The sequence below is a fragment of the Bufo gargarizans genome, chromosome 5 (assembly GCF_014858855.1).
Source record: "Bufo gargarizans isolate SCDJY-AF-19 chromosome 5, ASM1485885v1, whole genome shotgun sequence".
Taxonomy (NCBI): Eukaryota; Metazoa; Chordata; class Amphibia; order Anura; family Bufonidae; genus Bufo; species Bufo gargarizans.
This window is the reverse complement of record NC_058084.1, coordinates 150,791,605-150,806,512: the sequence shown is the minus strand read 5'-3', so window position 1 is coordinate 150,806,512 and position 14,908 is coordinate 150,791,605. Positions and strand designations below refer to the sequence as shown.

General features: G+C 40.5%; 1 protein-coding gene across 5 annotated transcripts in view; it reads left to right on the top strand.

Annotated features, from left to right (window-relative positions):
• Positions 1–14,908, top strand: part of SPIRE1 (spire type actin nucleation factor 1) — a 172,241-nt gene that overhangs the window by 102,593 nt on the left and 54,740 nt on the right. For all 5 annotated transcript variants that reach the window (XM_044293443.1, XM_044293442.1, XM_044293441.1 and 2 more), the window contains exons 4-8: positions 1,702–1,827; positions 10,757–10,828; positions 11,402–11,566; positions 12,167–12,253; positions 14,687–14,816. In XM_044293443.1, the coding sequence (XP_044149378.1) occupies positions 1,702–1,827; positions 10,757–10,828; positions 11,402–11,566; positions 12,167–12,253; positions 14,687–14,816 (580 nt within the window). The remainder of the gene's footprint in view (positions 1–1,701; positions 1,828–10,756; positions 10,829–11,401; positions 11,567–12,166; positions 12,254–14,686; positions 14,817–14,908) is intronic.

Below are 14,908 nucleotides of genomic sequence, written 5' to 3'. Positions count from 1 at the left end.
AGTCCATAAAAATCAGCCCTCCAAAAACCAAACGGCGCACCTTTCCCTCTACGCCCCGCTGTGTGGCCGTACAGTAGTTTACGGCCACATATTGGGTGTTTCTGTAAACGGCAGAGTCAGGGCAATAAAGATACAGTCTTGTTTGGCTGTTAACCCTTGATTTGTTAGTGGAAAAAATGGGTTAAAATGGAAAATTAGACAAAAAAATGAAATTTGCTAATTTCATCCCCATTTGCCAATAACTCTTGCGCAACACCTAAAGGGTTAACGACGTATGTAAAATCAGTTTTGAATACCTTGAGGGGTGTAGTTTCTTAGATGGGGTCACTTTTAGGGAGTTTCTACTCTAGGGGTGCATCAGGGGTCTTCAAATGGGACATGGTGTAAATAAACCAGTCCATAAAAATCAGCCCGCCAAAAACCAAACGGCACACCTTTCCCTCTACGCCCCGCTGTGTGGCCGTACAGTAGTTTACGGCCACATATTGGGTGTTTCTGTAAACGGCAGAGTCAGGGCAATAAAGATACAGTCTTGTTTGGCTGTTAACCCTTGATTTGTTAGTGGAAAAAATGGGTTAAAATGGAAAATTAGACAAAAAAATGAAATTTGCTAATTTCATCCCCATTTGCCAATAACTCTTGCGCAACACCTAAAGGGTTAACGACGTATGTAAAATCAGTTTTGAATACCTTGAGGGGTGTAGTTTCTTAGATGGGGTCACTTTTAGGGAGTTTCTACTCTAGGGGTGCATCAGGGGTCTTCAAATGGGACATGGTGTAAATAAACCAGTCCATAAAAATCAGCCCGCCAAAAACCAAACGGCACACCTTTCCCTCTACGCCCCGCTGTGTGGCCGTACAGTAGTTTACGGCCACATATTGGGTGTTTCTGTAAACGGCAGAGTCAGGGCAATAAAGATACAGTCTTGTTTGGCTGTTAACCCTTGATTTGTTAGTGGAAAAAATGGGTTAAAATGGAAAATTAGACAAAAAAAAGAAATTCTCAAATTTCATCCCCATTTGCCAATAACTCTTGTGCAACACCTAAAGGGTTAACGACGTATGTAAAATCAGTTTTGAATACCTTGAGGGGTGTAGTTTCTTAGATGGGGTCATTTCTGGGTGGTTTCTATTATGTAAGCCTCGCAAAGTGACTTCAGACCTGAACTGGTCCCTAAAAATGTCGTTTTTGTAAATTGCTGAAAAATTTCAAGATTTGCTTCTAAACTTCTAAGCCTTATAACATCCCCAAAAAATAAAATATCATTCCCAAAACAATTCAAACATAAAGTAGACATATGGGGAATGTAAAGTCATCACAATTTTTGGGGGTATTACTATGTATTACAGAAGTAGAGAAACTGAAACTTTGAAATTTGCTAATTTTTCCAAAAATTTGTTAAATTAGGTATTTTTTGGTGCAAAAAAAAATATTTTTTTGACTTAATTTCACCAGTGTCATGAAGTACAATATGTGATGAAAAAACAATCTCAGAACGGCCTGGATAAGTCAAAGCGTTTTAAAGTTATCAGCACTTAAAGTGACACTGGTCAGATTTGCAAAAAATGGCCTGGTCCTAAGGTGTAAAAAGGCTGTGTCCTTAAGGGGTTAAAGGAATGAGTGCTATATATTTTAATTTCTAATGTACGCTGTATTATTAGAACTTTGTGATAACCACACATTTTTATTCCTCCCGATAGGTGTGTGCCTCCCATCTGCCAGCTCCATCCGAAGCCCCCAATCACTACCAGGCAGTATGCCGGGCACTGTATGCAGAAACCATGGAGTTGCACATGTTCCTGTCAAAAATTAAAAGTGCTAAAGAGGTAAGTGTATGACACAGTTGTAACAGTGTAATGTTTAGTCATGGAAATATTCCTTTTATACATTTTTATATCATGATTAAAATATATAATATAGTATAGCTGCTTGCTGTTGCCCATGGGCAATCATATCTGATTTTCGTTCTCATCCCTCCCACTAGGGGTGTATTTTTGGGGCCCTTTAGCAAACCTGTTATGGGCCCTGCTCAAACATGAACACCCAGCCAGATATAACATATCTATGATTATATTGGTTCTGTGACTTTCCTGCTCTGGGGGGCTTACACAGGGCAATTGTTGGGCCGTTATTGGGAATGAATATTAGCACGAGTGCTCATTCCCGATAATCTGAACATCTAAAGATGTTGCAGATCACCCGAAGAACAAGATCATTCGCCGGGTGATGATCATTGTTTATGTGGACAGGTAAATCATCATTTCTGGACAGCAGCGATCTGTTGCCTAGAAAGAATAACTGTTTGGGTACAATCGATTGCAGTAGCCATCACTCGTCCCCATACCGTGGAGGAGGTTGTTGCATGTTAACAAACTTTTACCTCCACTGACCAGCAGGCAGTTATCAGGAAGTATGTGTCCCTTCCCGATAATAGCCTGCTTGGTCGGCATGTGTAAATGATCCTTTAAAGGGGTTGTCTGGGTTCAGAGCTTAACCCAGACTTAAACTCCCTGCACACATTTAGCCTGTATCATTTGAGTATTGGAGTATTTCTAGCTCTGATAGCGCAGGACAAGGACGTTTTCTTCAGCACCAGTGATGTACTGGGCTTCTCATGGGCATTCTAGCTTAAGGTCCTCAATATCCAAGTCCAAGAACATTTCTTTAAGCACATGTTATAAACTGCATAAAAAAGCCCCCCAAAAACACTTGAAAATGCCAATAACTTTTTAAAAGAGCCACCCAAAAAATGCCAATAAATCTCCACCAAAATAAATGTTTCATATGTTGGAGTTCCTCTTCTGGGACTTACCCATGTCAGAAGAATGGGGTTTCCCATTCCTTCTTCAGCACTACAGAGAGGAGGTGTCTAGGAGGCCGTGTGAAAACATGACTCTTTCCATTGTAATTTATGGGAGTTATGGAAACGAGTGCTTCACGACTTCATAAAACTGTAATGGACAAAGACGAATTCATGAGTATCCAGCTCAACATCCCATCATTTCCTCTATGGAGAAGTGAACTCGGAGAAGCCCCAAAATATGGGAGTGCCATGACTGGCTTAAGGGCCAGACACTCCAATAATCCGCAGCACTCGCCAGTAGTTGGTGAAAGAATGGTGATTTATTCACTCAGACAGCCAGGTTACAGCGACGTTTCGACCGGTTGGTCTTTATCAAACTTGATTACTGGCGAGAGCTGCGGATTATTGGAGTGTCTGGAAGAATTGGGACCCTCAGTCAGGATCCCTATCTGCGTGCACCACCCGGCTCGAAGCCTATATACTGGTCTGTACCCTATTTTTGTGGGATAGTGGTGCTGCCAACCCCTGAGATTTTCTACATCGTGGCTTAAGGGCCATACAGAATGGTACTGGGGAGCTATGTATAGCCGCCAGCTATCAGGTTGTGCACTCCTGGTCTAGACTAAGATTATGCTGTCCAAATATTAGAAGTACAAAATGTCCTCCGCTGTGTTGTGTCTAAAGCAAGTAGGCAATCAGTCAATTTGGAGGTTGTAGATTTCTGCTATGACTTTTACACTGTTTTGGATCAGATGAAAATTTAATCACTGGATATCTTGTTTGAGAAATGTTGGCAGTCGCTGTGCTTGTTTATATGTAATTAGCACAGTGCATGTCATTAAAAAGATTTTGATGCCTCGTGAACTCTGTGGCTTTACTGAATATTTATAAAAATTACACACCACAGGAAAAAAATGTAAAAAAAAGCTAAACTGATCACCCTGACTGTGGCCCAGCCATAAAAAGAAAATTGGACACTGATACCATTTGAAGTCTTTCGGAGCTCTATCAACATTAGCTTGGAGTAGACCCCAGAGACACCATGTTGGCTCATTGTTGGATCATGGACACTATGGTGTCTCCCAAGGGATCAATTTCAATGCCATCCCATAGCGTTGTATTTTGTGATCAACGGGTCTCCGTTATATTTGGACCTGCCTAGGATCCTACCTTTATAGCATATCTTATGTTAATAACACCGTACATAAACATGTGTTGGTTTTTATGGTATAGGACTGAGCTATAGAATGTTTTATGATTGATCGATCCTCTATAACATGTCTTATCTGGTCAGCAGTAATCTGGCAGACAGACCACAGGTCTTCCTCTTTTGATAATTATGATTTACAATAAAGAGACCTTTTACCTGTTAATCTTTTAGAATATTTGAGTGTTTACCCAGCAGACCCATGGCTTCAGTCACTCGTCTTTAGAGAAACAATAATGAATGATGCCTAGACGACTAGCTTTTTTTGTGAAGATAGTCTAACCTTTCTGGCCCCATAGTATGTTCCCAGAATCAAGTTATCCATTCACATGCAGGAATTCTGATTTGGGGTTTTGTTCCTTTTATTAAACTTGTAACTGGTTTGTTTTATAAAACTCAGTGAAGTAAAAGGATTTAGAGAAATAGATTTTTGAAAATAAATATCACTAAAGCAAGAACGTTTTTTTTCCACCTAGGAGCAAAATAATCTAATTTAGCAGGTTTTTATGTAGCAAATCCTCCTCACTGGTTAGCTTTTGCAGCTTGGCTGATTTTGGCAGATCTTGCAGTTACATGTAATAAATCATTTTGATTCCTCATATTTAATTTTTTTTTGTTTTACAAATTTTAGTTGTAAGAAAGTGTGCCGTTTTATCAGTTAGAACTGGCTTATGTACAGTACATTCAGAATGTCTTCAGACCCTTTAACGTTTTCACATTTTGTTATGTGGTGGCCTTGTGCTAAAAAAAAATAATAGAAAAATAAAGCTTTCCTTCATCAATCTGCACTCAGTACCTGATAATGAGAAAGTAAAAACAGAATTTTAGATATTTTTCTGTTAAAGATCTCACAGCTGACAAAGCATGTCAGAGCAAAAACCAAGCCATGATGAGGAAAGAGCTGCTTGTAGAGCTCCAAGAAAGGATTGTGTGGAGGCATGGATCTGGAGAAGGGTATAAAACTGTTCTGCTGTATTTCAAGTTCTCAAGAGCACAGTGGCCCCCATAATTCTTAAATGGAATAAGGTTGGAACAACCAGGACTCTTCATTGAGTTGGCCACCCATCCAAACTAAATAATCGGGAGAGAACACCAATGTGCAGATGTGAAGAACTAGCAGAAGGTCAACCATCATTAAACCACTACACCAATCTGGGCTTTATGGCAGAATGGCCAGAAAGAAGACTCTCCTCAGTAAAAGACATATGAAAGCCTGCCCGGAGTTTCCAAAACAGCAGCTGAAGGACTCTCTCAGACTGTGAGAAACAACATTCTCTGGCCTGATGTAATCAAGATTGAACTTTTTGGCCTCAATTCTAAGCGTCATGTCTGGAGGAAACCAGGCACTGCTCATCACCTGGCCAATACCATCCCTACAGTAAAACATGGTGGTGGCAGCATCATGCTTTGAGGTGTTTTTTAGCGGTTTGGACAGGGATACTGGTCAGAGTTGAGGGAAAGCTGAATGGGGCATAGTAAAGAGAGATTCTTATTGAAAACCTGACCCAGAGTGCTCTTGACCCCAGACTGGCTGAAGGTTTATCTTTCAACAAGACAATTACCCTAACGACACAGCCAAGACAACATACGCGTTGCTTAGGGACAACTCTGTGAATGCCCTTGAGTGGCTTCTCTGGAAAGACTTTAAATTGACTGTCCATGACAGTCTCCATCTAACTTGACAAAGCTTGAGAGGATCTTCAGAGAAGAATGGCAGAAAAGTAAAGAGTCTGAATACTTATGTCAATAGAAATTTTAACTTTTTTCTTTTCAATCAATTAGACAAGTTTTCTAAAATACTCTTTTCACATTATAGGATATTGAGTGACAAATAATGGGGAAAAACATTTATTTTAGCACAAGGCTACAATATAACAAAATGTGAAATAACTGAAGGGGTCTAAAGACTTTCAGAATGCACTGTATGTAGGTCTGTAATATTTTTTTATTGTATATAAAAGGCTAGCTTAACTCCTTCCCATCATCAGTCGAACATGTACAGCGGATGTCGGGTCTTTAGAGATGGCTCCCACTCCGGAGCGAGCGAATGCCATAGCCGCTGGGTGCCTGCTGTTTCATACAGCAGACACCTGCAGCTAAAATCGCGATTTGCAGTATTGCCGACTTTGGACATTTAACCCCTCAGATACCTTGGTCAAATGTGAACACTGCATCTGAGTGTGCTAAAACCCGGAAACATGTGCTTCCAGGTCAGACGCACTTTCCCCCGGCCGAGATTGGGAAAAGCGCCGTGTTCTAATCATGAACAGGCTTATTATTAGGAAATCAAAGTTCAGTCCAGCAGGTGGCAGCAAGTGGGATATATTTCTGTACAGAATAAGGCTACTTTCACACTAGCGTTCGATCGGATCCGTTCTGAACGGATCCGATCATAATAATGCAGACGGAGGCTCCGTTCAGAACGGATCCGTCTGCATTATTTTAGCATATGACAGCTAAGTGTGAAAATAGCCTCGTACGGATCCGTCCAGACTTTCAATGTAAAGTCAATGGGGGACGGATCCGCCTGAAGATTGAGCCATATTGTGGCATCTTCAAACGGATCCGTCCCCATTGACTTACATTGTAAGTCTGGACGGATCCGCACGCCTCCGCACGGCCAGGCGGACACCCGAACGCTGCAAGCCGCGTTCAGCGGTCCGCCGGTCCGTGCGGAGGCGAGCGGAGCGGAGGCTGAACGCCGCCAGACTGATGCAGTCTGAGCGGATCCGCTCCATTCAGACTGCATCAGGGCTGGACGGCTGCGTTCGGGTCCGCTCGTGAGCCCCTTCAAATGGAGCTCACGAGCGGACCGACGAACGCTAGTGTGAAAGTAGCCTTATGGAGCAAATTCCATTATTCTGTTCAAGTTGCAAGTTGTGGTCTACTTGGGGACCTAACAAAAAGTTAAAATTATGTTTTAAAAATATTAAAATTCTAATCACCCACCTTTCCCCCAAAATAAAAATGGCTGATTTGCTGTTTTTTCATAACTTTATCCTCCCCCCAATTTTTTTTTATAAAAAGTGATCAAAAACTCATACCACCCCCAAATAATATTAAAAACTTTAAAAAAAAATAAGCCCCCACATCTACTTAGATTCATACTGACCTGGAGAATGAAGAGCACAAGTCAGTTTTGCCGCATAGTAAATGCTGTAAAAAAAGAAAACTGTCGGAACTGCATGTTTTTTTTCCCGATTTTCACTCCATTTGGAATTTTTTCCCCACTATATCCTATGCTATATTAAATGGCGCCATTGGAAAGTACAACTTGTCCTGCAAAAAAAAAAAAAAAAAAAAAAAGGTATTTGAACGGAAAAATTAAAAAGTTATGGGTCTGGGAAGTCAGGTAGCGAAAAAAAAAAAAACCAGAAATGGAAAACTGACACATCAGGAAAGGGTTAAAGTCCCTTATTGATAGTCTGCTTGTGAAACATTATCTTGGCTCTCACTTTTGACTTTCCACTAAAGCAACTGAAGAAAAATCTTCAAAGATTATGCATGTCTTGAAAGGACACATTGTTATGAGTCCCTATTAAGCAACATTCTTGGAAAAAGCTTGTGTATGAAAAAAAGAAAATGCCAGCTTCAGTGAAACCGAATGGTAGACGGTTATAGGGACTGAAACAGGAAAAGTCACGCTGGGAGCTGCTGAAGCCAAGCAAAACGCATGATTCAGTGGTCAGTTTGTATGGTCTGACCTATCGTGGGCGATGTGCTGTACACAGTAATTTACCTAGGTATATTCAGTTCTGTTTTATGTTCTCTAGATCCATTTTGTGTTGCTGTGTAGACTTGTCACTCATCATAGTAAGAACTCAAAAACCTCCATTCCTGGGGAATAGTGGGCCGGATAGAGCAGTTGTGAAGTGGGGCTAATACATTTTCTGGCATACTAGGTTGGACACTTCTGCCCTTCAGGTATCTGCACATCAAGTATACAGCTTTTTTTTTTCCTTTCATTAAAGTATTTTTTTTTTTTTTACACTTTTACAACTTTATTTCTCCAGTGCATCTAATATGAAAAAAAGCTTTGCAAATAGTTCTGAAAAGGGCTATTCTACTGTTTTGTGTATACAGCTCCTATACAGATGTGTCTTTATGGTTGCAGACTACACACAAGTCCTAAGGACACATTCGCATCTGTGATGGAGGTTCAGGTGCCTTTGGCAAAGGATCTGGCAAAAAAAATAAAAAAAGACAAAATTCTGCTGCATGTCAGAATGCCAAAATCCATAGTGAAAATCAGACAGATCAGATTATAATCAGTGGGATTTATATGGCCCTAACATATGCCGGTTCTGGCAATTCCACATTTCTGTTTGTATGCCGGAACAGAAACTCGTAATTTCACCGTAGATGTGAGCCCAGCCTAAGTATACACTCACCCTCCCAAGTACCCTTAGTTCTTGCTAGCCTAATGTGTGTTAGGGTATGTTCACATGATTGACTTAGAAAACACACAGAAAAAATTTCAGTGCGATATTTATGGGCATTTCTGCACCATATCTGCAATGTCTAACAGCGGTTTTTTTTTTTTTGTGTGGTTTTTTGATGCACTTTTGCGGCAGATCTCACCCTTCATTGGAAAAAAGTGAAATCCACAGCTAAAACCGCAGACATAATTGACATGCTGCAGATTTGGAAACCTGCATGCCAGCTCAATTTCTGCAACGTGTGAATGAGATTTGTGTAATCTCATACATTTTGCTGGTTCTGTGCTAGGCTGCGGTTTTTCCCACCCAGGAATCCACGCAGAAAAACCTCATGTATACCGAAATGTGAGCAGGTGGCCTAACATAGCTAACCGCGCCTACATTTCCACCTACTTTACAAAACTGGAGACAGGTGGAAAAATGCTAAAAGTTTCAAAAATCTTGTACAATTAAAGCCCTATTTTGTGAGTTTTTCAAGACAGAATTCTGGATTGAAAGTGGAGTTTGATAAATTCCTCCTGACGACTATTTGCAGAGTTGTTTTTTTATTTTTATTTAATTTAATTTAATTTTTTATCTATTAACAGGGATGTTCTGCATGTGTTTTTGGCATGGATTTCCGACCCAAAATACTCAGTGTAAACATATTCTTAGTCTCCTTTTACATTATCATTTCTAGATGTTCATCAATTCTGGTATTTTTGAAATACAGGGCACCATACAGTCGACGTGGGCATCACATGAGATCTGCCGCCGCAGCACTTTATAATAAGTATCTCTGCATATTTAGCAAAGTGGCAGGCACTGGAGTGAGTGGTGAAATCCTATCACTAGTTTATTTCTAGATTTAGGGTAATTAGCAGTGAAAGACCTGATCCAGGCAGCAGTAATGTTGGGCCCCTTTCACACGGGCGAGTATTCCGCGCGGATGCGATGCGTGAGTTGAACACATTGCACCCGCACTGAATACCGAACCATTCATTTCTATGGGTCTGTTCACATGCGTAAAAATCGCAGCATGCTCTATATTCTGCGTTTTTCACGTAACGCAGGCCCCATAGAAATGAATGGGGTTGCGTGAAAATCGCAAGCAAGTGCGGATGCGGTGCGATTTTCACGCACGGTTGCTATGAGACGGAAAACCCGATCATTATTATTTTCCCTTGTAACATGGTTGTAAGGGAAAATGATAGCATTCTGAATACAGAATGCATAGTAAAATAGCGCTGGAAGGGTTAAAATAAAAAAAAATATAATTTAACTCACCTTAGTCCACTTGCTCAAGCAGTCGGCATCTCCTTCTGTCTTCATCTTAGCTCTCTATGGCAACAAGGACCTTTGGTGACGTCACAGTCATCACATGATCTTTTACCATGGTGATGGATCATGTGATGACTGTGACGTCACCAAAGGTCCTTGTTGCTAAACAAAGCTAAAATGAAGACAGAAGGAGATGCCGGCTACGCGAGCAAGTGGACTAAGGTGAGTTAAATTATTTATTTTATTTTTTTAACCCCTCCAGCGCTATTTAACTATGCATTCTGTATTCAGAATGCTATTATTTTCCTTTAGAACCATGTTATAAGGGAAAATAATACAATCTACAGAACACCGATCCCAAGCGTGAACTTCTGTGAAGAAGTTCAGGTTTGGGTACCAAACATGCACGATTTCTCTTACGCGAGTGCAAAACGCATTACAATGTTTTGCACTCGCGTGGAAAAATCGCGGGTGTTCCCGCAACGCACCCGCACATGTTTCCGCAACGGCGTGTGAAAGAGGCCTTAGACCATGTGCTATTGGCACTGCACCTGCCTAGCACGTAGAGCCATTAAATAGTGCTATTCACACTTCAGGCTTTCAGCACAGACAAGCTATTAGTTACGTCAGAGTCTCTGCATGCGGCGTTGCCGGATGTTACCTACATTCCCGCCGGCCCCACTGACTAATTGCACTCAGCGTTTTTTTGTGTGGCCAAATCCCGGTATATATGCTGGGTAGTGGCTGGATCTCTCCCCATTATAGTCAACGGCGCCGGACAGCATTCCGGTAACATCTGGAAATGCCGGATTCGGTGAGCTCTGGCAGGCTGTTCTTTGCTGAAACAATCTGCCAGAGCTAATAATGGCAGTGTGAAACAGGCCTAAAAAAAAAGACGACACACCCAGATGCCAAACGGATATCTAGATACGCACGTGTTTTGCAGATGAAAATCCGAACAGCCTTCTGAATCGAGCCTAATCCTTATGATATACGTTTTTGGGGAGTTTTTTGCTCCAATTTATGTATTATATTTTTCTGTATAGAGTTTAAAGAAGATTCAAGAGCTGGAAAAAGACTCCAGGACTGACCTTGATGATTTGCAAAATTCAGATTGGGTGAGATACTGTTACTGTAACCCATAAAGTGCTAATTACTAAATGTTAGGTTATTATGAACATAGTAGTAGACAAGACTTCATTTATTTGTGGCACTGTACTAACAATTTCCCAATTAAAATATTCTTAAAGAGGTTGGCCCATCTCAGACATTGATACAAGTAGGATATGCGTGGCCACCCTCTTCCGTTCACTGGTTGGGGAGTTTTGAAAAGAGCCAAGCAAACATGCGTGCCTCCCCTCGGTTCACCTTAGGGTCTACATTCTGGACATAGTAGCGGGTCTCAGAGATGAGATCTGCACCTATCTGACATTGATGGCCTATCCTAGCAATATGCCATCAATGTCTGAGATGAGTCAACCCCTTTAACATTCCTCAAATTTATTGTCATTCATGTTGATGGTCACTGGTTTCATGAAGACCTAGTACCTTTAAATACATGTGATTACGGTATATTGTTACATAAATGTATGGGATCTGAAAATTGTTATTCTAGGCCCATATTTGTAAGGAGTCAACTTATATATCTGACTTCATCTCATTTTGTCTTTGATGTGGACATGTCTTCTCAGGCCAGGTTTTGGGTCCAGGTAATGCGTGACCTCCGAAATGGAGTCAAACTGAAGAAAGTACAAGAGCGTCAGTACAACATGTTGCCTATTGAGTACCAGCTGACTCCATATGAGATGCTCATGGATGACATCCGATTCAAGCGTTACACCTTGAGGAAGGTGATGGTGAGTGGTTTCTGTAGACGTTCAGCCTTGCTGAATGTAACTTTGTTTTCTGTGGCTCCATTTGTCCAGACATTGGGCCAGATTTATCACGACTCAGTCAGTTTTAGCCAAGTCAGATTTATGATCGGCCCTTTAAGACTGTAATAAATGTGGTTTGATGGTAGCAGTTTATCAGTCAGTAAGCAGCTTTACGAAAGTCGCACATCTTTGCGAAAAAGTCGCACGTTTTTATAAAAAAGTCGCATGTTCTATTAAAAAGTCTTATAAGATAAGCATGGTCCTCACTGGAGTGAAATTGCGACTTTTTTGCGACTTTTTAAATAGTCCCAATAGTAAATCTGTCTAGAGATTAATTTACATAAGAAAACACGCCCACTTTCAGAAAACTGGCGAGCATAGTGCAGAGCAGAAAAGTCGCAAATTTGTGCGCAGTTTTAGGGTTTGGGACTTTTTTGGGGACTTTTTCACTCCAGTATTCTGACCTGAGCTAATGATAAATCTGGCCCATTGAGTTGCTATGTTTCTAGTATATACAGTTAGACGTCATCATTGTCTTCTCCTGACACTAAAAGACCTTTTATGCTGTTTATTTCGTTCTAGGTTCAGGGTGACATCCCTCCACGATTAAAGAAGAGTGCTCATGAAATAATCCTGGATTTTATACGGTCCAGACCTCCATTAAATCCTGTATGTATTCTCGCTAAGCAGCAATCTTGTATCCTATGCTTTTAGCTCATCTGACTTGATGAATTAAATGCCTTCAAATTCCACGCCAGCCTCTGCTCTACTATTTGTGCATGCAGCCTCTTACTGTAAAAGCAGATTATTCATCTAAACAGCTGGCGGTACGTCTCCCACAGGAGTAATCAGGTCGTAGGCATTTTGGCAACACTTGTTTGCAGCTCTAAACAGTATATCTTTGACCTCTTTGTAATGGGGGTTGAAATGAATATTGTAATTTTACTTGCTGGAAACATTTTCCAGATTTAATGTGTATATAAAGTGCTTCTCAACATTTCTAACTCTAGAAACTCCTACTGATAGAAATTTCCAAGGACTCTCCAAGCTATGGTCCATTGCAATCTGAGCACATGTTCTCAGCTGGCAGCATATTATGCTGATATATCGCTAGTAGTGCTGATTCATGCATAAAAGAATTGCATATAATGAAATACAATAGGCGTGAAAGGCAACACAAGACAAAATCAATCCCAGTGTGGAGGTTCCCAGTTTTCTCCTAATTGATACCGCCATACAATGCCTTCTTAATATCCAAACACACTGCTCAATTAATAGCCCCCAGACCAATGAGAATCAATTAATGTTGCTGCTCAGTCGCCTGTTAATGGTGTATATCCCCACTGCTCATTTGATGCCACTATCCACAGTACAATTCATGCAGCTATATAGTTTTCAATGGATGTGGCTACACACATCATAATTAATGCTGGAGGAAGGAGGTGGAGCATTGCTGTAGATTCTTGTCATTTTCTTACGATTATTGAAAAAAAAATCCTTGAAACCTCTTATTGACAATGCCTCAGTTTTTCCGAGCAGCACAGCAATTTACTATGGTTTTGACGTGATTAACCAACATTCCCCCCAAAACCATGATACTGGTATAGCTGCTCCCAGCCTTGCCGTATATCTCCTGGACCGGTGGCTTAGACTACTTACAGGACATATACCATGGGTGGAGAAACACTATTTAGACCCTCATGCACTTGACCGTATCCATCATACGGTTCACAAATCGCGATATGCAAAATGCTGATATGGTCTGCATTTTTTTGCGTACCCTTTGACTTTAGTGGGTTTGTGGACTGCATTTTGCAGACATATTCTGTCTTTTTGCAGAGCGAACATACGGATTAGGATAGTGCACGGATGATCTGTGTGCATTCCACATCCGTATGTACGTTCTGCAGAGAGATAGAATATGACCTTTACTTGACCACAAAATGCAGGCCACGGAATCATTGAAGTCAGTGGGTCTGCAAAAAATGTTGGATGCAACACGTACAGTATCTGTATTTTGCGGACAGCAAAAAACATACGTTCGTGTGCATGAGGCCTTAAGCCCATGTTCATTCTTCAGATTTTCTGCCAGAAAAATCTAGTTCGTAATTATTGGCAGAAATCTGAGCCTGACCCATGGATTTTTACTGTACATATAGATGAAACCCTCTTACCCCAGAGTATGATTTGTGATCTCGGTCACTGGTCTCTTGGGAGTTTTGCATGGTTTGCGTTGCACAACAGCTGTAAAACCATCTTGTTCTAGGGTTAATGTCACTTTTTTTACATTTTTTTTTTTCATCTCAAACATACTGTAGGGGAGTATTGTTATCACCAGTGTGACGTGACGAACACTTCAGTCTTTAGGGTACTTCCAAACTTAGTTTTTTGGAGTCTTCTGGCATTTTTAGGTGTGTTTTTTTTTTTTTTTTTTTTGTCACACATTGTATTTCTGGTGTTTTTTTTTTTTTTTTTTCCAATAGAGAAGTCTGTTGGGAAATTGCTGAAAAAAAATATTACACCCAGAGCATGGTGCAATTTGAGAAAACAAACACCACTAAGGGCATAAAACAAACTAAAACAAGGAAACTGTCTTAAAATACCACAGCAAAAATCACAGTTTTATCATTTCCTTTTGGCTAGCATGTAACATCTGACTGGCTTTTTTTTTAAGTTACAAAAGTGCTGTGTGAAAGTATCCTTAAAATGTGGTAAAGTATAAAAAGATAATGTTTTAATGAACATTGTCTGTCTGCAGTTTTATAATTTTCACTGCATTTTTATGCTAGTTTTTTTGCTGAATGCCCTGCGCTATGAAATCTCTGCCACTTATTAGACCTGACCTGTCATTGCTTTTAGCCTTCGCCACATTTGTCAGCAAAGTTTTTGAAATTGAAAAAAATTTAAAAATAAAAAGGTTTTTGTAAATATAATTCTCACATAATCCGTATACACAAATCAGTCCGGAGATTCTCAGTACCTGAGATGATTGGTAAAATTGTGATCATAGCGGCACACGTTTCTGGACTTCCTGTCTACGTTCCTATTGACCAGCTTCTTTTAGTTTTGTACGTTTTTGGCTAATAAGTTTTATCCCTGCAGGTATCTGCACGGAAACTGAAACCTACCCCACCTCGTCCGCAAAGTCTGCATGAGCGGATACTGGAGGGGATTAAATCCGAAAGGAAGCTTCGCCCCGTGTCTCCAGATGAAATTAGGCATAGCCGGCTAAGTAAGAGTGTGATTTTTTTTTTTTTTTTTTTTTTTACATAATTATCTTTTTTATTTCCTGTGTTTAGGATCTATCACTAAATACATTGAAGG